This window comes from Elephantulus edwardii, unplaced genomic scaffold (genome assembly GCF_000299155.1).
Source record: "Elephantulus edwardii isolate Elephantulus edwardi_28Jun2011 unplaced genomic scaffold, EleEdw1.0 scaffold00088, whole genome shotgun sequence".
NCBI lineage: Eukaryota > Metazoa > Chordata > Mammalia > Macroscelidea > Macroscelididae > Elephantulus > Elephantulus edwardii.
The window spans coordinates 1040926-1066332 of record NW_006399838.1 but is presented as its reverse complement, the minus strand read 5'-3'; the positions used below and the strand labels follow the sequence as shown (position 1 = coordinate 1066332).

At 37.4% G+C, this 25407-nt stretch overlaps 1 protein-coding gene across 1 annotated transcript in view; it reads left to right on the top strand.

Annotated features, from left to right (window-relative positions):
* The window catches only part of NAALADL2 (N-acetylated alpha-linked acidic dipeptidase-like 2), a 1157216-nt gene that overhangs the window by 1101829 nt on the left and 29980 nt on the right, over positions 1-25407 (top strand). Inside the window, exon 13 of the mRNA XM_006890336.1 lies at positions 14835-15033. Coding sequence (XP_006890398.1) covers positions 14835-15033 — 199 coding nt within the window. The remainder of the gene's footprint in view (positions 1-14834; positions 15034-25407) is intronic.

Genomic DNA, 25407 nt, shown 5'->3' with positions numbered 1-25407 from the left:
CCGTAATAGCTTGCCTCCGGAAACCCTATGAGCCTGGAGAGAGGATGAGAGACACCGAAGCATTGAGGACTCTCCTTCATAGGGTCGCTGTGAATCGCCTGCGACTTGACCGCACTTAACAACAACAACAACATACACATATATATAATTTTTAGTTTATACTAGTTTTCTTACAAAGTTCATAGACGTTGTTTTCCACCCTGAATCTCTCCCCTTTCTTTAACTCACCACTCCCTCCACCCATCAAGTTTTGTGGCCCTCTCGTTACCAGCCCCTCCTCCCCCACCCATCCTGATCCACAGCTTTGACTCGATTCTGACTCTTAGTGGCCTTGTGAGGCAGAAGGAATTTCCCTGTAGGGTTTCCAAGGCTCCACATTCATGGCAGCAGGTTGCTTCTTCCTCCTCTGAAATGACTAGTGGTTTTAAACAGCTCTCCTTGTGATAATCAGCCCAAGCTTCCCCATTACGTGTGCAATAGCATTATAAAAAATGTGGAACAATGAGAGCAAAATCGAGTAGCTACAGAGTTAGTATACACAACCAAAAGCATGAGGATACTCAGTCTTCTGCTTTGGCGGTGCAGGGCGTGATTTCCAGACACAGTCTTGTGAACAGACCCAGCGGCCTCTTCAGTGCCTCTGTTCTGCCTCCTAGTTAATTGTACAGTGTCTGAGATTTCAAATGCTTACAAGGGGGCCGCTCAAGGCGAGAGATGGGTCTTCATTTCCGTGAGTAACAAAGGAAGGGGATTCAGAAATAGGGGAGAAATACGGATGGAATATGTAGCTAATTTCCTCTCTAAATGGTGGCTTCCTTGGCCATTATTAGATCAAAAGAATTGGGTGATTCCCCATCATCACTATGAAACATTTTGATCAGTTTCCATTGAAGAATATTCAGAAAGATGAGAAAATTAAAGGCAACAGTTTAGATTTTCACAAACTCTAGACTCTCAGAAACCAGAGGCTGAATGAACCCTTGGGATTATTACTCTTAGATAATTGGTTACCCTTAAACCAAAAATTGGTTTTGTTTCTGTTACTTTTATGGGCTATTGAGTCATCTGTGACTCATAGCCACACTCTGTACAATAGCTTTAAACGCTGCCTTGTCCTGAGCTAGTCTCACTGTCTCTGATACCACCTACCCCCATTTCCCCAGTCACTGTCAATCCATTTCATCCAGGTTCTTCCTCTTCTGCGCTGTCCCTCTACCCTTCCAAGCAAGATGACTTTCTCCAAAGACTAATCTCTCCTAGCCACAAGCACAATGTACGTGAAACTGAGCTTCAAAAATCCTTGTCTCCAAGGAGAAGTCTGGCTTAACTCTCTTCAGGACAGACCTGTTTGTTCTTTTGTGATCCATATTATGTTCAATACTCTAAAACCACAACTCAAAGGCATCAATTAGTGCACAGCAAGTAATTCCAAAGACAGTGGTCTTTGTATCAGGCACACGTTAGTCTCTGGATTTACATCATTGCTCTTTAGCACTTTGTACAGATCTCTGACAGCAGATTTCCCAATGCAATTTGTCTTTTGGTTTCCTGACTGCTGGTGCCAAGTGTGTTGATTGTAGAGTCAATAAAGCAGAAACTGTTAACAACTTCGATCTTTATATATCATGGTACTGCCAATTGGCCCAGTGGTGAGAATCTTTGTCTTTTTGACATTAAATGTCAATCCATATTGAAGACAACAGTTCTTGACTTTCTGCAGCAATTGCTTCAGGTCTTAGCGAGCAAGATTGTGTCATCTACATAACACAAGTCGTTGAGTCTTCCTCCAGTCCTGATGCCACATTCCTCGTCATACAGCCCATCTTCCTGAATGATCTGTTCTGCATATAGTTTGAAAAGGTATGGAGACAGGATGCATCCCTGCACATTCTCTTTCTGATTTTGAACATGCAATGTTTGCTTGCTCTGTTATGAGAACTGCTTCCTGGTATAAAGTATAGATTTCTTGGTAAAGTATAGGTTTTGCATGAGCAAAATTAAGTGTTCTGGGATTCCCATTCTTCTCAAGGTTAGCCACAGTTTGTTGTGATCCGCACAGTGAAATACTTTTGCATAATAACTGAAACACAGAGATTCTTTTAGTACTCTCCGCTTTCAGCCAAGATCCATCTGTCACTGTCAGTGACATCCCTAGGGCTAAAGCCTTTTTAAACGTAGCTTGTATTTATGGTAGTTTTCTGTTGATGACTGTTCCACTTATTTTGGGATACTCTTCAGCAAGATTTTGCTTGTATGTGATCTTAGTTAGACTGTGCAGTAATTTGCACACTCTGTTGCATCACCTTTTATTGGAATTAGAATGAGTATGGATGCCACCCACTCATAGATAGCTGGAACAAATTAAGTAGTGAGTTCACGTGGTAAAGGTGGCAAAGCCAACCCAAATTTTGTCAATCTGGGGATTTAAATCCATGGCAGAGAGATGGGTAATTTCTTCTCCTCTCGTGTAGTCTACAGCCTCTGAAAACTCACAGGGGTGTCAATTTGAGTCAGTTCTAACTCAAGGGCAATGACAGAGAGAGAGAGAGAAAGAGAGAGGAAAAAACAAAAAATATTCTCTTGCTCTGACAACACACTGGGGATGCCAGTGGTAAGTCAGTTCTGATTCAGTGCAATGAGAGAAAGAGATACAAAGGAAGAAAAACCAAAAATACTCTCTGGCATTCTCTTAAAGCAAAAAATGTTCTGGCTCACCTGGTGAAAAATGTCTGCCTTGAGTGTCCTTTTAAGAACTATTTGTGTGGATAGTGACCTATTTGTGACATTAGTAGTTCAAGGGATTGGATGAAAACCTTAAGGAGCAGAGTGTGTGGGGGGGTTGGAGGAGGAACACCTCACAGTAGGAAAGTAGTAATGCTTACGAATATCAAAGATTAGTCACTTTCACTGAGTTGTGCCAGTGTAGAAATGATAGAATTGATTATCTTCTCCGTAATAATAACCATCATAGTAATAAATAATAATACGATTAGCATACAGAAAAATACTTAGTATGTCATAGTGATAAATTTTTGATACAAATATTGAAACTGACTTTTTTATGATTAATTTGGATTACTTTTGTAAGAAGTACAGTGTTGGTTATGTTTACTGTGTTTTCATTTTGATGAGAGGAGTAAAATTTGATTATGTTAGAGCATTAAAGGGAGTGCTGGTGGCCGAGGGGTAAGGACCTAGCTGGCCACACTGAGGTGTGCAGGGCAAAGCCACCAGCTGCTCCTCAGGGGAACCATGGGCAGTCTCCTCCCACATGATCCACTGCTTCTGAAAGGAAACTCACTGGAGGGACAGCTCCTAGGGCAATTCTTTTAACAGGGGGGAAAGGATAGAATCTAGTGAAGGTGTGGAGGACTTTTTCTGAGGTAGGAATACAATGGTACAAATGACCAAAGTGGGAAGAAAGGTAGATGATATGACAGGGAATTATAGTGGCGGAAGTTTCAGAAAAGTTGTTTTAGATTGGAAAATCAGGATAGTAGCTTGAGAGAGTAAAGACTGAATGAACTGTGAATGTGTTGTTGTTGTTGTTAATTACCTTTGAGTCAAGCCTGACTCATCACAACCCTATGAACAAAAGGCCCTGAAGCCCCTCTACAACTACCGACATTTATCAAATCTCATACATAGGGTTTCCTTAGGAATGTTATTTAGGAAGTGGATGCCACTCTTGCTTCCAAACCTGTCATTGTATGTTAGTGTTTTATTGTAGTAATTTATATTTTTCAACATTGAGTTCGGAAGAAATATTATTTAAAATTAGATCATTAAGCATAATTTGAGTTCAACTAGGAATCAGGATTAGATTTGCTGTGAAAGATAGTGAATGAAAAATGTGCAATAATGAATGAATGAAAATCTCACTTTTCTGCAAACTTTTGTTAAAGTTATAATTAAAATAAAAATTTTATTTAAAAATTTTAAAAAAAGAAGTCTGAGGATATATACAGAGAATCAATTGTAATGATGGAGTGAAGAGTTAATATTGTTTTATATACAGGAATAAGCCATTACTACAAGGCCATCCTGCAGAGACTTGACGTTCAGGCCCGATGTTAGTACGTTTAAGGAACCCATATTCTCAGGTGGTGGAGGTGGATTGATTCTTGCTTTTAGATCAAGTCTCTCTGAATACAGGTGGAGATTTTATTTCTTATTCTGGGCTGTTGGTTAGTCTTGTATTTTGTTTTCTTTTAAAGGTGAAACTGTGTATGTGTCCTGTTCACAATCACTCAGAAAGTTGTGGCTAGATTTGAGGTGTACCTATATTAAAATCAAAGCACAGAGAAACAAAATTTTCTTTTATCCTAGCTTCTATATAAATATTTGATCAAAGTGGTGTGATTTGTCAATTTTGAACTACACATGTTTCCATTTCAATCTCTGGATTCAATTGTTTCTATTTTGATCAAAGATTATGAAAATATTTGCTAAATGAGCAATGCCAGCTCTTTCCATATTTTGACCGCTTTGCTTACAATCGCCTTGGTAGTGTCAATTACAGTGTTCCTGTGTAAAATAATGGACAATGCACATAAAAATTTAAATAATTAGTTCAGCTACAATTCAAGATGATTTCTTCAACTAAAGAGTTATCGTACCATGTTAATTAAATATGTAATTTTGCTGCTTAATTCAAGCTTAAATAATTGATCTATTTTGTTGTGACAGTAACAACTAGTCTTAGGTTCTCAGTTACAGTTTAAAAAAGAAAGTGACCTTCAAGGCTTAACTATAAAATACTGTGTCTCCTTACTGCAAACACTGTTAAGTATGAAGGTCTCTGAAACCCAATTGCATTTTCAATGGTGTCATTTTTACCCCTTGACAACTGGCCATCTTGTTTATTTATGACACTAGTTTACAGTAGCAACAGACCGTTCTCTACCTTCCTCACAACCACCACAAAGTAGGATCATTTACCAGGGAATAATTTGAGCTGATTTATTAGATGGTTCTTGAAAGCTCATTTTGACTGAGTGACCTTGGATCTTAATATTTGGTCAATGCCAACAGTGTAACAGTTGGAGAATGAATATTTGAATGCAGTGTATGGGAATATAGTGACTGGAAAGTAACTGAAGTGCTTGAGATATATTTATGATAAATAAAAATTTGTAAAGTGCCAATGGCACTAGTTATAGGGGTAAATATAGACTACAGTGATCAATAACCTATCACACCTTAAACCTGGAAGCCAACTAATACGTAAACATTTAATAATCTTACACCGTTTAATGTTTCTCACTTTTTCTTATTATTGTATAAAACAGCACTTGAAAATAATTTCCAAAATGCATGATGGTCTTGATTTTGTTTACTATCTACTGTTTTTCTTTCTCGGAATTTGGAATGTTAGTTATTGAGTGTTCCTGTAGAGACCGAATCATCACGTCGAGTACAAGCCGTTTTCCTCTGACCTGGCTCTGTACATATTTATGCAGCATGAGCGAGATCCGGCAGAACCATCATTTTAAACTGCGTGGCATGTTGCTACCTCCTCACTGTCCCTCCCACTAAATGGAAAATGATCACTGGCAGCACTTCTTCCTGTTCTTTGAATCACTGTGACAATGCTGACTTGAGCTAATATTTTCCCTTTTTTATTAGCTTTGATAATTCATTAGCCTCAATCATGCCAGCTTATGAAGGAAAGTATTTCCAGGTGCTGATTCCAGTCCACAAGCACTGCGTGAAGTGTTGGATTTGTTCTTCTGTATATTCAGCTCTCATTCTGGTTCTCATCAACAATATATGTGACTGAAATTCATATGGACCTTTTTCTATATACATAAATAATATAAGGTGAATTTCTCAATTGACAAAATTAAATTATACACTATCTAAGTTATAGAATTTTAGTTCTTGATTCATCTCTGTCTGGTCTTGCTTTGAATTACCAGTAATTCTAATTCTCGGTAGGCCAATAGCTAGTGAGTGTTGATAGTATGAGGCATAGAGAGTTGCGTTTTCTAACCCAAAGGCTGAACCTCTATGGTGGTTCAAATCCACCAGTGGCTCCATGAGGGTGGTGATTATGTGCCGTCGAGTTGCCTGTGACTCATAGCGACCCTATGTACAACAGCCCTAAACCTGCTCTGTCCGTTGCCAATCTTATTGTCTCCGACACACCTATCCGCATTACCTCAATGACTGAATCAATCCATCTCATTGAGGGTCTCCACCCTCCCTCTCCAAGGACTGTTCATTCCTTGCAACATGTCCAAAGTATGTCACATGAAGCCTTGCCTCCAAAGAGCAGCTTGGTTTCACCTTCTGTACAACGAACTTGTTTTGCTCTTACAGCATCAATTGTCCATGAGTTGTGTTTTCGTTTTGGCTTTCAATTTGGAACTGACTTGTACCTGAGCCTCCAGAAGACTTTCAGAGGCTGAACATGGAAGGAGACTGCCTTTGTCTCATTGAGCTGCTGGTGATTTGAATCACCGGGCTTTGCTCAGCAGCACAGCTCCCCAGAGGTCCCACCTTGAATTACGCTCCAAAAAACCGAATAGAGAACTGCAATAGTGAAACAGTTTATCCTGCAAAAAGCAATGCAGTGGTTATTCTACGTCTCACAGCAAAGCATCTAAAATATCGATATTTCAAAAGAAGACTTTTGTCTCTGTTGAAGTTTTGAGTCATATAAAGATTCCTAAGGGTTTGATTAGAACTACTATTTTTCCAAGTGGTCTTTCAATGAAACAAGGACTTAAGCTCAAAAGTATTGTCTGAGAGGTGCCTTTGATTGTTCACATTGGAAGAGGATCTTGGTAAGAGATTGATCAGCCAATAAAAAAAAAAGCATCTTAACCCCCGTTATGTTCTTCTGCAGATTATGATTTTCCGAGTATATTAGAAGAGCACTTCTATTGTTGATATTCCTTACCAGGCCAGTGATGAAATCTGATTACCACTGCATTGTCAAGCTTTGCTTACTGGAGCTACTTCTGCTTTTCCCTCATTTCATTTTAAACCCGTATTTTTATCACATAATGTCCCTTAATTATTATTCAAAGCATTTTGTCCCCTTTGCAATCCTCAGAACTCCTTCTCTTCTTTTATCTCTGGCCTCTCAATTTGTGGCAATTCATATAGCTTCCTTTGTGATCATCATTTCAATCACTATTCTGAGTATTTCTTTCAAATTCTTTGCAAAATTTCTTTTCAGTACCTGGATTTTCTGTTTGATACCATATTGGAAGAAATAAATCAGTCCCGTTATGTCATTTTTCTTACTTTCTTGTCATAATAATGCCCATTGAATTTTCTCCCAATTATATATTTAAGATTTTTTAAAAAAATGCATAGCCATGCAACATAGTACCCACAATCCACTGGTGACATAAGCACTACCTTACTTGCAACACCTTTAATTTTTTTAAAAAAAAACTTTTTTGAGTTTTTGGAAAAACATTTTTCCCCTGTGATTTTAACAAAAGTTTACAGAGATGTTAGTTTTCATTCATACATTGTTGCATATTTTCCTTTCTAACACCCCCATTTCACTTTTAAAAATCTCATTCATTTGTTGTATCATTTTCTCCTCCCCATCCCCACCCAGTTCATTTTGTTATACACCTCTTATTCTGGACTATTCCATAAAATAATGCCTAATCACATTCTGTTTAAATAGATCTTTTCTTTGTTCCATTACATTCACTATTTATCCCCTTAGTTTCCCCCCAAACCTGTGTCTGTCTTGTTTTATGATAGTGGACATATACGAACATACATATCTACAGATAGTATATGTCCTTTTGTGACCAAGATACTTCACTCAGCATAATATACTCCAAGGTCACCCATGTTGTGTAATATTTTATAAGTTCCTTCTTTTTCAATGCGGCACAATATTCCATCATGTGAATATACCATAGTTTTTCTATCCATTCAGTCATTGATGGGCACTTGGGTTACTTTCGTCTCTTTGTTTCTGTGAATAATGCAGCAATTAATATGGGTATCCATATATCTGTTTGGATGTCAGTTTTTTTTAACCTTGACTTATAATAGAGCATTACACACCTTTGCCTGTGTTTTGGTTAAGTTTATGTAAACATTATTTTTATTTCTAGTTTCCTGGTTTAGACAGTGCATAATTAAACTCTTAAGTGTCATTAAATATGCAACTTTATTATTTTGTTTCCAGAGAAGAAGAATAAGTCTAAACAGTGAGTTTGAATCATTTATGAAATCTTGGTTCACTTTTCCAATGCGTTCTCTACCCAGATCATGTGACACCATCTGTGGACCATAAAAATTTCAATCGTTCAATTCTTGGAGCAGACAGATGGGATAGGCAATGTTGGAAGAATGTGTTCCCTGCAACAATGTTGAAAGTCTTTCTAGGTTTTCATCTATCTTGGCTACCTTGGTCATTAAACAGTCTGTAACCCTATTCTTTCAAATTTGCTGCTTTGACATCATCACATTTTTTTCTATTGTAGTCAGTTTAGCCATTAAGTATTCATTTGTGTTCTTGCAATAATATTGCAGTATTAAGTAATATCCCTTTATCTATGTAGTAAAACCAATGTTAGATTATTTGTGTCTCAGAAATGTGCTGGCTCTCATATTTCTTTTTCCACCTGATTTTTTGTTTGTTTAAAATCTTTAAATAACCATCTGAGATGATTCACTGTGATTCATACTAACCTGGGCAGCATGAAGAATAGAAAATATAGGATAATGAAGGTCCGAGTTTCCTTTGACTGAAATTATATTGGCAATTTCTTTTCTTCTTTTGAGTGATGCCACAGATATTTTTAAAATGATGTTAAGTAACATACATTTCCCCCCCCAAACAATCTTTTATTCTGTTTTAACCACTGTATTCTGTGCAAGATAAATCATTCTTTTCCTTGTCACTATGAATCAATGATGTCTAAGCCGTGATTGTGCAATTGTTAGCACCTTTAAGACTCATGGTAAGCTCATTCCTAGAAGAATAGGTTCTATGAAATACTACTAAAGACAAATGCTGTTTGTTTGATGTAAAATTTTGTTTAAGAGTATGACCAGTGCATTTCACTCTCAATTTAAAATGAAATTGAGTGCATATTTATAAACAGAACCAAAAAAGGTAAAAATGGAAATGAACAACAATATATAACTATTTTAAGAATGAAACTCTGCAGTAGGGCCCCAGTAGAATATCTTTTAAAATAGAACAGTTATAAGGTGACCAGAAAGCTGAACAATAGACTTAACACTCAAGGGTTCATGTCAAATTGAAATTCATCACGTTATGAGTGCCTCAGCATACATGATGTTTTGTGAAGATTTCAGATCCCAACACATTAGAGCCTGTGTAGATTTAGTCTGCATAACCAGTTCCGTCATTACTATTAATACCCAGAAATCTTAGAAACCTTAAGTGTATAGGACATGTATGAAGTCCTCTGAGATTCTGATCTGTGCTTGGAAAGTCTCCATTCTTATTGCTTGCTTTTTTCCTTTTTTTTTTTCTTTTTCTTACCCAGAATCAGGTAGAATAATATTTCTGGAAAGCACCTTCTCATAAGGTCACTTAAGAAAGCTTGGGTTTTTTAATAAAGTGCCTGATACTTCTTAAAGTAGTGTCATAAACCGAGACTGAAGGTCAGATTGGAGATTGAGATACCAAAGATCAGAAGATTGGTGTGTTTTATCCAAGTTTATAAATCTAACAATCAGGAAACAAATGTAAGTTTGTCAGATTGCCCCATTTTATCCACTATGACACATTGCCTTATAAATCGTCCTTACAAGAAGGCATGGCAGAATGATGGTTGACTGGATAGCTGAGTTTCCTGAATTGACCTGCCAACATCTCAAGATTCCTTTCTCTGTCTCTCCCACCTTTCTTCTCTTCAACTGCTAGTAGTATGGCTTGTACTATCTTGTTCTGTCTTTCCATAAGGAGCTAAAAAAAAAATGGAAGTGTTAAGATTAAAGTTCAAATCATCTTCTAGAAAGAGAAGCACAAATGAGAAGAGGAAGGGAAGATTTTTGTTGTTGTGCTGTCTAGTCAAGTATGACATGTAGCAACCCTATGAACAGCTGACAAGCTTGGCGTATTTTGCACCAGCTTACAATCTCTGCTATGCTCAAAGCTTTTGTTGCTGTCAACCTGCCAGTCCATTCTGTTGGAGGTCTTTGTCTCTTTTGCTCACCCGTACTTTTCATAGCATGATGCATGTTTTTAAGGACTTGGCCTCTTGAGAGCATGCCCAAAGTACATGAAATGAAGTCTCACCATTCTTGCCTCTAAAGAGCACTTGAGAGTTTATACTTCCCCCAAAATATAATTATTTACCCTCTACCAACTTCTTCAATGCAGATAATGTCTCAGAATTTTCAAGAGCTCATCTACAATATCCTTGTTTGCTGAGCAGTTTCATGATGATTTCTTCTTGTTTTCCACATACTCTGCATTCTACTCAGAATAAGCTTACCTACAGGGAGGGATCTCTCATCCTTATGAATATTCATTTCACCTGACAGTACTTCCTGCAAGCTCAAGTTATATTATGTACATTTTTAGCTAGATCAGGAGCATGGTAAATCCAAAGTTTGGGTCCTATATATCTTTACCTTCCCACTATTATTTTCAGAGCAATGTGCTAAATATGACACAATAAATACTTACTAAAAGGGCAGTTCAAGAAGACCAAAGAACGTTAATGAAAGGTGCAAAGAGCTAGATTAAGAAAATCAAAACAAAGAACTTGCTCAAAATTTCTTAAGCTGAAGGAACTAAAGAACAAATTCAAGCCTGGAGTTGCAATGCTTAAAGATGCTATGAGCAGAATACTGAATTATCCAGGAAGGATCAAAAGATTGAAGAAGAACAGAGTCAGTGTACCAAAAAGAATTGGCTGACACAGATCCATTTCAGAAATTAGCATATGATCAAGGGTCAGTGCAAATAAAGAGGAAGTTCAAGGTACTCATAAGTAATTGTGAAAAAATAAGACTCCAAAACTGATGGATACCAATTGACATATTTCAACAGACAGATGCAGCCCTATATGTACTCACTAAATTGTGGCAAGAAATGTGGAGGACAGCTCCATGCCCAGCTGACTGCAAGAGATTGATAGTTATCCCATTAAAAAAAAGTGATCCAACAGAATGTGGAAATTATCAAACAGTAATATTACATACAAGCAAAATTTAGCTAAAGATTATAAAAATATGACTATATCAGGACATCAGAGAAAGAGCAAAAATAAACTGGGTTTAGAAAAGGCCAATGCACTTGGAATATCATTGCTGATGTCAGATGGATCTTGGCTGAAAGCAGAGAATACCAGAAGGATGTCTAATTGTGTATTTTTTGTTTGTTTTTTTTCCTATTTGTTTTAATAACTATGTAAAGATAATTGTTTGGCTCACAACAAATTGTGGCTAATACTGAGAAAAATGGTGATCCCAGAATACTTGGTTGTGCCTATACCTAGACCAGGAAGTTATCATCCAAATAGAGCAAGGGAACACTGCATGGTTCAAAAATCAAGAAGAGGGCTTCAGAGATGTTATCATTCTTCATAATTTTTCACTCTATCTTCTGAACAGATCATTTATGGAGAAGAATTTGGCATCAGGATTAGAAGAAGACCCATCCACAACCTTCATTATGCAGATGATACAACTTTGTTTGCCAAAACTTAGGAGGACTTGAAGCATTTGCTGCAGAAGTTCAAGGACTGCAGTCTTCAATATGGATTGCAACTTAACATTGAAAAACAAAGATAATCAGTTCAGGTCCAATAGACAGCATCGTGATAGATGGAGAAAAGGTGGAGGTTGTTAATAATTTCCTCTTGCTTAAATCCACAGTCAGCATCCTTGGCACCTATAATCAGGAAATCAAAAGATGAGATTCACTGAGAAAGTCTGCTGTCACGGACCTATCCAGAATGCTAAAGAAGTATGATGTCAGTCTAGAGACAAAGGTCCACCTGATCCAGGTCATGGTCTTCTCAATTGGTTGCTCTGCATCTGAGAGCTGAATAATGAATAATGATGGCAGCAGAAGGATTGATGCCTTTGAGTTGTGGTGTTGGAAAACTGTATTGAAGATACTACCATGAGTTTCCCAGAGAACAAACAGGTCTGTCCTGGAGACAGTGAAAACAGTTTGTTCCTTGGAGACAAGAATTTTGAAGATCTGTCTTATATATTTTGGGCATGTTGCCAAGAAGAACCAATCCTTAGAGAAGAACATCATGCTCACAAGGGTAGAAGGTCAATACATGAGAGGAAGACTCTGGAGGAGATGAACTGACACGGGACTGTGGCAATGAGGTTAGGTGTGTCGGAGATGTTGAGACTGGCTAAGGATAGGGCCAAGTTCAGAGCCATTGTTCATAGGGTTCATATTAACTTAATGTCACATAACAACACAACAAATAAATATGCTACTTTGCTTTTAAAGAAATAAAATGAATATATGTAATTTCTGTTGGAAATTTAGAACTACAATTCAACTCTTTTGAATAATACAAAAATTTTCATAGTCTCAATTATTTTGTCTTATTTTAAGGTATATTTTCAACATTTATGCCAAATCAGTGTGTTCTTTCATGACACAAAAGCTTATTTATGGTTGACTTTACATCAGGAGCAAAGAAGTTGAAGAATAGTCTTTAAAGGTTGGCTGTTTTATTTCTTTACCCTTTATACTATCCCTTCTCTGCTCTTCAGAGGTTTAAGTTAACCAGCCTTAGGAAAGGGAAAAATAAGGCTGCAAATTCTTAGACACTCTAAGTTAAAATTGAGGATATTAAAGTACATGTGGGAGGAGGTTGATAGAGTTAGGGGACATGGATTGAGGGGAAAATGAGGACCCCAATGAAATGATCACTTAAGCTGTTAAAGTCTTTCCTGCATGCCTTTTAAAAATAGATTAGTTTCTCATTGTGATTTGATTTGCATTTCTCTTATTGCCAATGATTTGGAGTGTTTCTTCATATGTCTGTTGACCATTAAAATATCTTCCTCTGTAAAAATTCTTTCCATATCCTTTGCCCATTTTGTAACCGGGTTGTCAGACTTTTATGTGGAAGCCCAGGAATATTCTATAAACTTTCCTTAAGGGTCTCTTGTCTGAGATGGTCTTGCCGAATGTTTGTTCCCGGTTAGTAGGTTTTCTTTTCACCCTGTTGGAAAAGTTTTTGATGAACACAGGGATTTAGTCTTTAGAAGGTCTCTTTCATCAATTTCATCCTCTTCAGATTGTACGTTTCTGGCTTTATTTGGCAGACTCTTTATACCATAGACTAGAGCTCTCAAGCTTGATCCCAGTTTGTCTTTTATGAACTTTATGGTTTTGGGCTTTACTCCCAGGTCTCTGATCCACCTTGAGGTGATGTATTTTTTATCATGTAAGGTATGAATCCTGTTTCAGCTTTCTTCAGGTAGCAGTCTGTCTCATCCCAGTAGCAGTGGTAAAGTTTAACAGGACAGCAAACAATAAACGTTGGAGAGGATGTGGTGAGATAGGAACTCTTGCCTTGTTGGTACCATTGTAAAATGGTACAAACATTCTGGAAGGTAGTTTGACTCTTCCTCAAAAAGCTGACCATAGAAATTCCATATGACACAGCTATTCCATTGCTTGGAATATACCCTGAGAAAACTAGAACTGAGGCTCAAACTTGTACAACAATGTTTATAGCAGCATTATTCACCATCGAAAGAACATAGAAACAGTCCAGATGTCCAGCCACAAATGTATGGATTGAGAAGTTGTGGTACAGTCATACAATGGATGTTACATTAGTTTTTATGTAACAATTTGTTCATTGAAACTATAGCAGTAAGTGATTGGTAAGTGGGTATTTCAATTACATGTTAAAGGAAATTTATAGTAAGGGGAAAAGGGTATGACGGACATTCGGTAGCAATACAGTTCACATCTCATGAAAAATGTTCTGTGTATGTATGCATATTCCCTAAAATCAAGGATAATCCATGATGAACATAATTTGTTTTCCTCTGAAGGATGATAAGCTTTCTAAATCGGATATGCTGTTCACTTGGGAGATGATCTGTGACTATTTTCCTTAATCTTCAGTATCTATGAAATGGACATGACATTATAATGTTTGATGACTATTAAATGAAGTAATTATTGTAACTGTTTACCACAGTACTTGGGACTTTACGTTGTCTAATGAGTCATTAGTATATACTGATTTCTTATTGTTCTAGTTAACAGAATATAAAAATACATATGGCGCTCTGGTGGCATAATCATTAGGAGTCGTGTTACTAACTCCTTTCTGGTGGTTCAAATTCACCAACAGATTCTCAGTAGAAAAAGTGGACAGTTTCCTTCCATATGATTTAGAGCTTTGTAAACCCAGTGTCACCGAGGAGTCAATTCTGACTAAAAAACAATGCATGAGAGTGAATAAGGTAGATAGAATAATTTTAGCTGAATCAATAAATAATTACAGATTAACTGATATAGAATCACATTGTTCAATTAAATATGTTTGTTGCTGTTGTTGTTGTGTGCCGTCAAGTCAGAACCAACCCACAGCTGACCCTCTGACAGGTTTTCAGAGGCAGTCAATTGCGTTGGAGGAGATTGCTCATTCTTCTCCCACAGAGCAGCTGGTGGATTTGAGCCTTCCGGACTACAGTGCAGCTTCTTGTCACTAGACTGTGCTCCTATTCTGTCAAAAGACAGAAGACAACTGCCAGTGACAATAGACCTTTCTGGCTTGCTCCCATGCGTGAAACACAGTGTGACGATCTGAAACAGCTATTTTCATCCTTTGGAAGTGTCTCTTCTGAGGTGGCTACTTTATTTTCACCAGGTACTGCACTCAACACTCACCAGCTGTTAACAACAGCATCAAGGTTACGTGAGAGTGTGGAACTCTTTCAATCAGATGAGATGCGTCCTGCGAATGATCCCAAGGAGCGAAACCCTATCCGCATGCGAATGCTGAATGACGTTCTGCAAGACATGGAGAAATGCTTCTTGGTGAGGCAGGTGCCACCAGGGTTTTATCGGTAAGACATGAATTTCAGAATTGTTTACATCATGTGTCCTCAATTGAATTGTTATTTCATTTTCAGAGTATACGTTTTCTTTGAGCATGTACTGTTTAGTAAGAATGTCTAAAGCAGATACTGCATTTATAATTTAAAGACAAACTATATAAATACAGACTAAAAGAAAACGTGCTATGCTAGTAACATGCAGAACATGCTAATTTTTTTTATTATTGTTGCTTTGTTGTTTTTGTTTTTCCATTAAGCTGAGTGTATTGAGACATGATATGGCTGGTGAGAAAAACAAACGCACGTTGCTTTAAGATATATGCATTTTCTAGAATAGAATAAGAGATGAGTTCATGCTAGTTTCTCTGGTACAATCATACCTTCATATATAGATACTGTATTTTAAGTGTGAGTTAAATAAATTCAGTCTTTAAAAGAAAGTGGAGTAGACTATCCTTAGAAAAGAACAGTATTCTTGGAAATACGGAAGGTACAAGAGAGAGCAAACCATCAAGAAGACTGATTAGAACAGTGACTACAGCAATGGATTTGAGCACCATAAAAATCATGAGGGTAGTATGGGAGGAGCCAGTGTTCCTACCCATTGTCCACAGAGTTGGAGTGTCCTCAAAGGCACCTACCAACCACAAAACCAGAAACGGTTTAGCAATGTTGATTAGAGCATTGAAATGGAGATCTTTCTAAGAATAGTATTTTATATAGTCTTTACAAGGACATGGGATTAAATCTGAACTCCAGGAAGGTGGGACCAGTATAAGTAGGTTTTGGTTTTGAGGCTACTGTGGTACAATACAATGGACAAGTGGAAAATGGAAATTGTGGCATATTTTATTTTCATTTAACTGGTTCTTCTACTACACAATTATAAATATGCATACTTGTCTCTATAACATATTTCTGTATCATATTCAATATATGCAGGCATGTTCTGTGTATGTATGTTGTGGTTGAATACCATCGAGTCAGAATCAATGCCTAGCCGACCCGCCAAAGGGTTTTGGAAGGCAGTCAGTCAATCACACTGAAGGAGATTGACAATCCTTCTCCTACAGAGCAACTGGTGGACTTGAACCATGTGCCTTCAGATTGCAGTGCAGTTTCTTACCACTAGGCCACTAGAAAGCCTTAAAGTAGATTTTCATTTATTGCAAATTCTGCTTTAGGAATTGTACCGACTTGTTCAAGTTTCTTTTTAACTCCAGAATGAAAGCTCACAATCACTTTCACAGTCAATTGTAGATAGGTAGGGAGCAAATAATTTAAGTGGTCCCATGGGCAAGCTCCTAGCTGAGGTCCAACAAGGCCACACTCTGCCTTGTTTCAGCACTCAGACTGGAAACAAGTATTCTTTCCACATTGTTTAATGTCGTATTCTTCATATTCTCATGCTTTGTTTTGCCAATTTTATATTAAATTGACCTGTGAATTCTGAATTGCTATTTGGGCTCTCAAGTGTAAGTAGGTTATATATACTTCATGGGGAGCCCAAAATAACCAGTTTGTATTTACTAATCCAGTGTTCATGGGACTTTTATAGACCAACTACTCTAATAATGGGAACCAGCTGTGGTTAGATTGAATTTTGATGTAATACAAATATTTAGATTGTAAACCTTTAGAGGATGAAAGTAGTGGACTAGACAGTCTTTTGGCCTTAATCTTCTCTCACGGCCTCTTTGCCCTGTGTTTTTCTCTCCATGCTTATGATAAGCACTTGAGTAGACATATTGTGGATGAGCAAACAATTCAAGTAGAAATAGCTATATAAATCTTAATTGCAAATGAGAAAAGCATTCCTTTTCAACTTTTAAGAACTGTATTCTTAAGAGTTGCAGTGTGATATAGTGGTGAAATTAACATCATTACATATATGGAAATGTAAGTTGGGTATCCTTAATCTTCATATGAATATGGAACTGCATGAGATTTAATACCAAAGTCCTATAGATTTTGCAAGTCACTTAATTGCTAGACAACTTAAATTCTACTCCAAAAATATGATGGAATTAGACCCTTTTCTAATAAAACATTCTACTTTCTTTGGTACTTTTCCTCTATAATTTTAAACTCAAATTAACACTTATTATTGTTGTTATATGCCTTCAAATTGCCTGCAACTCATGGTGACCCTATTTACAACAGCTCTGAACCCTGCCCTATCCTGAGCCAATCTCATTGTCTCCAACAGACTTAATCCCATTTCTCCAGTCTCTGAGTCAATTAAGCTCATTTGGGGTCTTCCTCACCTGTGCTGTCCCTCCACCCTTACAAGCATGATGTTTTTCTCCAAGGACTGGTCTTACCTGGCCATGTGCCCATAGTATATGAGATGGAGCTTCAAAATCCTTGCCTCCAGGGAGCAGCTGTGTTTCACATTATCTAGGACTGACCTGTTTGTTTTTCTAGCAGTCCATGATATGTTTAATGCTCTTCTCCAGCACCACAACTCAAAGACATCAATTCTAAATCTATCATCCTATCAATCCCAGTGTTCAACAATGTAAACATTGAGTTATTAAGAATTTGAAATCTTCTTATTATTTTCTATAGTTCCATTATTTCTGGAAGGCACATACACACATACTTCCTGATAAAGCTCTCTAGAGTTGAGTTTGACTTAGATCCTCTGACTCGTGACCTATAGTTCTTTGACCTTGAGCAAGAGAACTGCAGTTCTGCCTGAACATACCACATGACATGCCAACCTTGAATCCCTGCCACTGTCATTGTTAGGTATCATCTAGTTGAACATAACTCATGGTACATAGAGATCCTATGAACAGCAGATCTGAACCCTCTCTTAGCCTGTGGCATTATCGTCTCTGACGTCCTTGAGTCCATTGTGTCCATCTCACTGAGGACTTCCTCCCTTCACTAACCCTTCCAAGCATGGTGCCCTTTCCAAGGAATGTTGTGTTGTTGTTGTCATGTGTGATCAATTTGGAACTAACTCCTGGTATGGAAGGAAATTGCCCATCTTTCTCCTATGTAGCAGCTGGTGGATCCAAAGAGCTATGAGTCGCAGGCAACTCAACCGCGTACAACAACAAGGGCCAAAGAGCTCCCTTTCAAGGAACAGCTCCTCTTCCAAACATGCCCAGACTGTCAGGGAAAGCCTCTAGTCTGACATTTTCCCCAACTCTGCAGACTCATGTCACTCCCCTGAAAAACATCTTTCTCTTCTTCCTTCCATGTACTAATTTTGATTCTCTAGATAATCTAACAAAAGACAGTTATCAAAAAGCAAAATGATCAAACAAACAAAACCAGCCACTCTTCAGCATTGAGTCAGGTCTGCCTCAGAGCCAACCGTCCAGCAGGTGTTCAGAGACTGTTTATCTCATGGGAAGAGATGGCCCGTCTTTCAGATGTAAAGCGTTTAGTGGGTTCAAACTGCTAGAGATGGGTTTGGATCAGCAGTGGATTCCCCATGGCCTGCACCATCTGTGCTCCCAAAAACAGTTATTAAGGGGACAATACAATAAATATTTTTTAAGAACTACTAAGTATTGATAAAAATACTTTTATACCATTTTATTTCCAATTTAGTTACTGTGTCAGTCTGTGATAATGTTCCGGCTTTCAAAAGTGTCTTCTCCATAACTCTCTTAACCAAGTATAAGTTAAAAAAAAAAAAACAACCCTTTCCAAAGGGTCATTATATTAAAGTCTTCTTATTTGGTTCACTTATTTTTTTCTGTGTGTTTGTGTTTTGTTTTTTGTTGTTGTGGTGGTGGTGGTGTTTTAATTTTCAGTACATAGAACCTTCCCTTAAGATATTTCTTAATTGCTTAACAATTAAAGAGTTGGTAATGTCAACAGTTTGTCAACAGTAATGTCAACGATTAGAACAGCACATCAGCAGAGAACTGCCAGAAGTCCAGGCTGGGTTTAGAAGGGGTCGTGGTACTAGGGATGTCGTGTTAGATGGATCTTGGCTGAAAGCAGGGAATACCAGAAGAATGTCTATCTGTGTTTCATTGATTATGCAAAGGCATTTGACTGTGTGGATCATAACAAACTGTGGCTGACTCTGAGAAGAATGGGAATCCCAGAACATTTAATTGTGCTAATACGAAACCTATACTTGGACCAAGAGGCAGTAGTCAGAACAGAGCAGGGTAACACTGCATGGTTCAAAATTGGGAAGGGTGTACGCCAGGGATGCATCCTTTTCAACATGTATGCAGAGCAGATTATCCGAGAGGCTGGGCTCTATGAGGAGAATTGTGGCATCAGGATTGGTGGAAGATCTATCAACAATCTCCGTTATGCAGATGACACAACCTTGCTTGCTGAAACTGAGGAGGACCTCATGCACTTGCTGCGAAGGGTCAAGGACTGCAGCCTTCAGTATGGACTAAGGCTCAACGTCAAGAAGACAAAGATTCCCGTCACTGGACCAATTGGCAGCGTCAGGATGGATGATGAAGAGATTGAGAGTGTTCACAGCTTGACTTTGCTCGGCTCCACAGTTAACACTCTTGGTACCAGCAGTCAGGAAATCAAAAAGCGTATCGCGATGGGAAAGTCTGCCGTTAGGGACCTCTCAAAGGTACTCAGGAGCAACAGTGTCTCTCTGGAGACTAAGGTGCGCCTGATACAGGTCATGGTATTTGCAATCGCTTGTTATGCATCAGAGAGTTGGACAATGACTAGGGAGGACAGAAGGAGAGTGGATGCTTTTGAGCTGTGGTGCTGGAGAAGGGTACTGAATGTACCCTGGACTGCCAGGAAAACAAACAGATCCATCTTGGAGAGGATTAAACCAAGCTGCTTCTTGGAGGCAAGGATTCTGGGGCTTCGTCTGACATACTTTGGACATGTTGCCAGGAGGGACGGGTCCTTGGAGAGGGACATCATGCTTGGGAGGGTGGAGGGACAGCGCAGGAGGGGAAGACCCTCTATGAGATGGATTGATTCAGTGACTGGGGTAATCGGGATTGGTGTGTCAGAGGCAGTGCGGTTGGCGCAGGATAGAGCAGGGTTTAGAGCTGTTGTGCATAGGGTCGCTATGAGTCGGAAACGACTCGATGGCACATAACAACAACAACAACAACAATATCAACAGTAAGGCAGAATTTTAGAGAGAAATGGAATTAAATATGCAATTAAAAAATGGTGAGTTAAGATTTAAAAGCTTCCTTCCAAGCTAAGTTTGGCCTCTCTACACAGCAGCTCTTTTCAGTAGAGCAGCCTTCTTTTAAACAATTCTCCTCAGGTGTGCAGGGAGCATTCTGGTAGCTGAGACAGATTGTCTTCCAGGTTTTATGTTTTGAAGATGAACCTCCTTTTAGATTTGGCATGAATTTCTTTTTTATTGAAATTTAATGTCTTCTAAATATGCATTCTTTCTAGTTGATTTAGCAAATCTGAGCAAAATGCCTAGCCCTGTCATAAATGATTACAATACTTGAGGGCATGGATTTTTAAGGCTGCTGGGTCATCTCTGTAACTTTTTTCTTCACTCATCGATACACTGACTTACATTGGTTTAACAATAAGAGAACAGTATTTATTGTTAACTTCCTTAGATGAAATATTTGGAGTAAAACTACCTAAACATAAGAGATTCTGAAGCTTTGTCTGACATACTTTGGACATGTTGCAAGGAGGGACCAGTCCTTGGAGAGAGACGTCATGCTTTGGAGGGTGGAGGGACAGCACAGGAGAGGAAGACCCTTGATGAGGTGGATTGATTCAGTGACTGGGATAATGGGGGTAGATCTGTCGGTGACAATAAGATTGGCACATGGTAGAACAGGGCTGTTGTACATAGAGTCACTATGAGTTGCTGGCGACTCAATGGCACATAAGAACAACAGCAACAACATTGCAAAAATAGAAAACTATGGGATCTCAGAATTACTTTCAGCAAAAGCATGATTGCTAAAGACTTTTTTTATTCATAGGTAACTCCGATACATAAATGCAAGAAGTATCAACAAGACCTCATATTTATATATCAAATAGTTTCTGCATAAAGTTTCATGTTTGGTTGCTCTATCCATTGAGATTGAGAAATTGCTGTTTTAAAACTGCTTAAGGCCCTCAAGTTAGAACTGACTCATAACTGACCGTCACATTTACGAAGCTATAAAGTACACAGGAGGAGTGTCCTTATCTTACTCCTGTAGAGCTGCTGGTGTATTTGAACTTCCAGACTGAAGAGGTTCATAATCTGTTTCCCTCTTTATCTGGATACACTGGTTATCTTTATCTGGTCTCTCAAATTTTCCACACGTCACACTTACTATCATGCTTTCAAAAATGTTTTTTTGGAACATCTTTTCATTATTAATATGTACTACGTACAATGTTGTAATGCACAATTTACAACATTATTATTCTGAGACATTCACCTACAGGTGCTCTATTTATGAAAACCCTGCCAATATAAGTAGGATTTTCTAAACTACATCAAGGTCTTTAGTTGTGTGAAAACGTGGATTGAAGTGTTGATTGCTTTGTTAAAGTCAGATGGCAGTTTTTAAGAAAAAATGATATTACTGCAAATTATACAAACACCACATTTGTGAGTGTGTAAATGTGAACGTGCTTGTGCATGTGTGGGTGTGTGTCTCTGGATCTGTGGGCTTATGGAAAACTGTGAGGGCAAGTTCATAGTAAAATAAGCTTTTTCTGCGATAGCCAGAACAGCCTTGTGCAAGTTCAAAGGACAATTTTTAGTCAAACCATGCCAAGACAATTTTTTGTTAGTACCCTTGAAAGCAGGAAAATAGCAATGTAAATGTCAAGATGCTTCTGCCATGAGCTAAAAATAAACAAAGTAAGCAATCCATTAAAAGTACTTTCAAGCAGATAAGCTCCTAAAACTTTGCTTTTGAAAGATGTTAAAACTAGTTTACACTTAGGCAAGCAAACGACATGAGACAGAACTATTAAAAAATGCATCCTCTTGGATGTCGTGTGACTAGGTTTAAAGCTACTTACTCAGTGTGTATGTGATTTTAAGAATTGGAAGAGATTGAAATCCAAACCCCGAAAAGCATTTCAAAATAACAGTGATCTCATTATACAGTTTTCATGGTGTTTTAATTAGAGTTAGTTATCTAAGTACTAATAGAACTTCATGTTCCGTGTTTGATTGGGATAATGACTACTTTGTTCGAGTTGTACTTTTTCTTTTAGCTGGGAGTGGGTGGTCTGAATGGAGCTAAAATCCCACCATTGTTTCTCTTGTCATTAATTCTTTTAGCAAATGCTACTGATTTCTTTAGACTATAAAAAAAATATAACTAGTGATTAAGAATTACCATAATGCTTTTAAAATATTTTTAATAGTGGCCACTTACACAAAAGAATCTATGTATGAATATAGAGTTTTAGAATCTACACAATATATAATTTTCAAAAGAGAGCTGAATACGTGGCTCATATACAAACTCTCTTTAATGCTGTTCATTATATTCCTTCCCTTTTGCCCTTTTGTAAATAAATGTACATGTTAGCTTTATAATTATGTATTTCTTTCATATGTTTAAAATTCTCATGTCTAAAAGTAGAGAAAAGAAGCTTCCAAATTTTAATTAAAATGAAACTAATATCCTGAAATCTGAATATATAGCTAGCTCTGCTAATATTAAAACAAATAGCAAGTGTCTTTGTGACAGATAATATTAAAATACAATTTACTAGACAATTAAGCACTTATTTAAACAAAATGAAATGGGCAATAATCACTTTTTCCTGTCACCAAAGCCATATTTTCCATAGTACCAGTCCTTGTTTCCAACTTTGCAGTCCAATCACCAATTATTATTAATTCACCCTTATTGTTGTTACATAATATTGACTCAGAACCAACTCGTAACTGACCCTCCAGTGAGTTTTCAAAGTTTCACACAAGAGGAAGCTGCCCATCTTTCTCCCGTGGAGCAGCTGGTGGATTTGAACCACATGCCTTCAGAATTGCAGCGCAGCTTCTTAACAGTAGGCCACTAGAGCTCCCTAGTAGTTTTCACCTTTTGAAGCTAATTAGTCTGTGATCCAAACTGCTGCTAACAAAATAGAAGTTCTTTGGCGCATTACATAAAAATCGTGGATTTCATAAACGTGTCACATTTAATGTTGGGATTTTCATTCACCTAATACATGAAAAAAATTGTTGTCATAGGTGCAAGCCAAGACACCAATTTCTAGTTTGATAATAAACTATGATTTGATGGCATATTTAATCATATAAATAAAGTTTGATTTTTATCTATACCAGGCATTATGGTGTATATTTTTAATATATTACCAGTAAAACTTCTAACAATCATACTAGATTAGTCTTATTAGGCTTTTTATACACATAAAATTTAAAAACCTACAACCTTATATATGTGTAAGTGTAATCTCAGCCTGCCTTGCTTTCTCATATACCATAGGTCTTTTTCCTTACTAATATTTTATCTAAATTATTACTTATTGGCTGAGACAATACAAATAAATTTGGTTCAGTTTTGCTGCTGATTTGACAATTATAGTGTCGGTTCAATTTTTATAAGAACTTGATAAGTTTCCTTTGCTCTACATTTGTGGAAGTGCATCCCCTCACTGTTATAAAATGCTACAGTCATTTTGAGTCTTGTTTTAATTTTTAATCAAGTTTCCCATCATTTTTAATTATAAATATATCTGACACAAAGTTTACTAATTATGATTTTAGTTATATAATTTAGCAGTGTCGATTACTTTAATTATCTTGTGTTACTCACACTCAGTGTTCCATCATCCTATTAAATGTTCCATCACCATAAAGAAAATCACTTCTTCTGAAACAGTGATACTCCTTTATTCTTTATGTATTTGCCTCATCTGGATAGTTCATAGAAACTGGGTCATGTATTTGCCATTCTGTAATTTAATTATAATTATTTCACTCAGTATAATATCTTCAATTTCTATCCAGAAAGTGCAGAGTGCTCCCAAGAGACAAGGATGGTTCAATTTCCTGTTACATACTTTGGACATTTTAAAAGAAGCTAATTCTTGGGGTGTGGGTGGAAGTAATTCTTGGAGAGGTGGAGGTTCTTAAGAGAGGAAGAGCTCCAACAAGATCGATTGATACTGTGACTGTATCAGTGGACTCAAGCATGTAAGAAATCATGAGGGTGGTGTGGGATAGGGCCAGGTTCAGACTGCTCTTCACAGGGTCAATATGAGTTGGAGTCAACTAGACAGCACCCAACAACATTAACAGTTTTGAATCTTAATCTCCTAAATGAAATGAGGAAAAAAATGACTTATTAACCCATTGCTCATGACGTTATTACCCTCTGAGAGGATGCATCTTTTTCCTTGGAGCAGTGAGAGGATTTTTAATCACTGATTTTTCAGATCTGAAAATTTTAAGAGGAACAAAAGTAATATACCAAGCATTAAGCATTTTCCCTGCAAATTGTTATAATTCCCCTTGTTTCCAATCTGCTTTTCTTAATTGTTAAATTTAGTGACATAAAGCACTGTAAGGGTTCTTTATGATATGTTGCAAAAGCATGGTGAAGTAAAGAAACAAGATTACTTTTGTGTCTGTGTTGTTACTTATTATTAGTTGTTAGGATGGGAGGAGAGCAGTTTGTGGGATTAAAGAATTATCAAGGGACTAGAAGCCATAAAATAAGCTTGGAAATGAATTTTAACATATTTAAAACCTGATTTTAAAAAGTAGGTAGCACAATTTTATCTATATACCTGTATATTCATCTGTTTCCCACCTACCTACTTATCTACTACTGTATTCCTGACTATTATGTGGTCAAAGAATTAGAGAAATAATGGAATAAATAGTGATGTTAGAAATAGTTGTTGTTGTTAGGTGCTGTTGAGTCTGATAAGACTCACATGACCCTGTGAACAAAACATCTGAGCCCTGTTCTGTCCTGCGCCAGCCTCACACTTCCTGACACACAGAGTCCATTGAAGCGGTCACCATGTCAGTCCACCTGGTGGAGAGTCTTCCTCTCCTTTGCTGACCCTCCACCCTTCCAGCATCATGTACCTCCCCAAGGACTATAGAGTATTGTTTTGTAGTCTAGGTAGGAGATTATATGTTCCTAGAATTTATAATAGAAGTGGCTAAATCTGAAACATTTTGTAGTTTGAAATCATAAAATATGAGGAAGTGGATTTGAAATACAGGAGTGGAGAGAGTTCAAGATTGGCGTGAGGATTTCTCCTAACAAGTACAATATGCGGAGAGTGTATTCTTCAGCTTTCTAATAGGCTTTCTGCTGATTTCAGCTTGAATAATATGACTGACAAGGTAAGATTACTTTTCATTTAGCATGTTAAATACCTAAATAATCTAAGGAAGAAATTATAATTGTAACTGTCTGGTTGTATTTGGCTAATCTT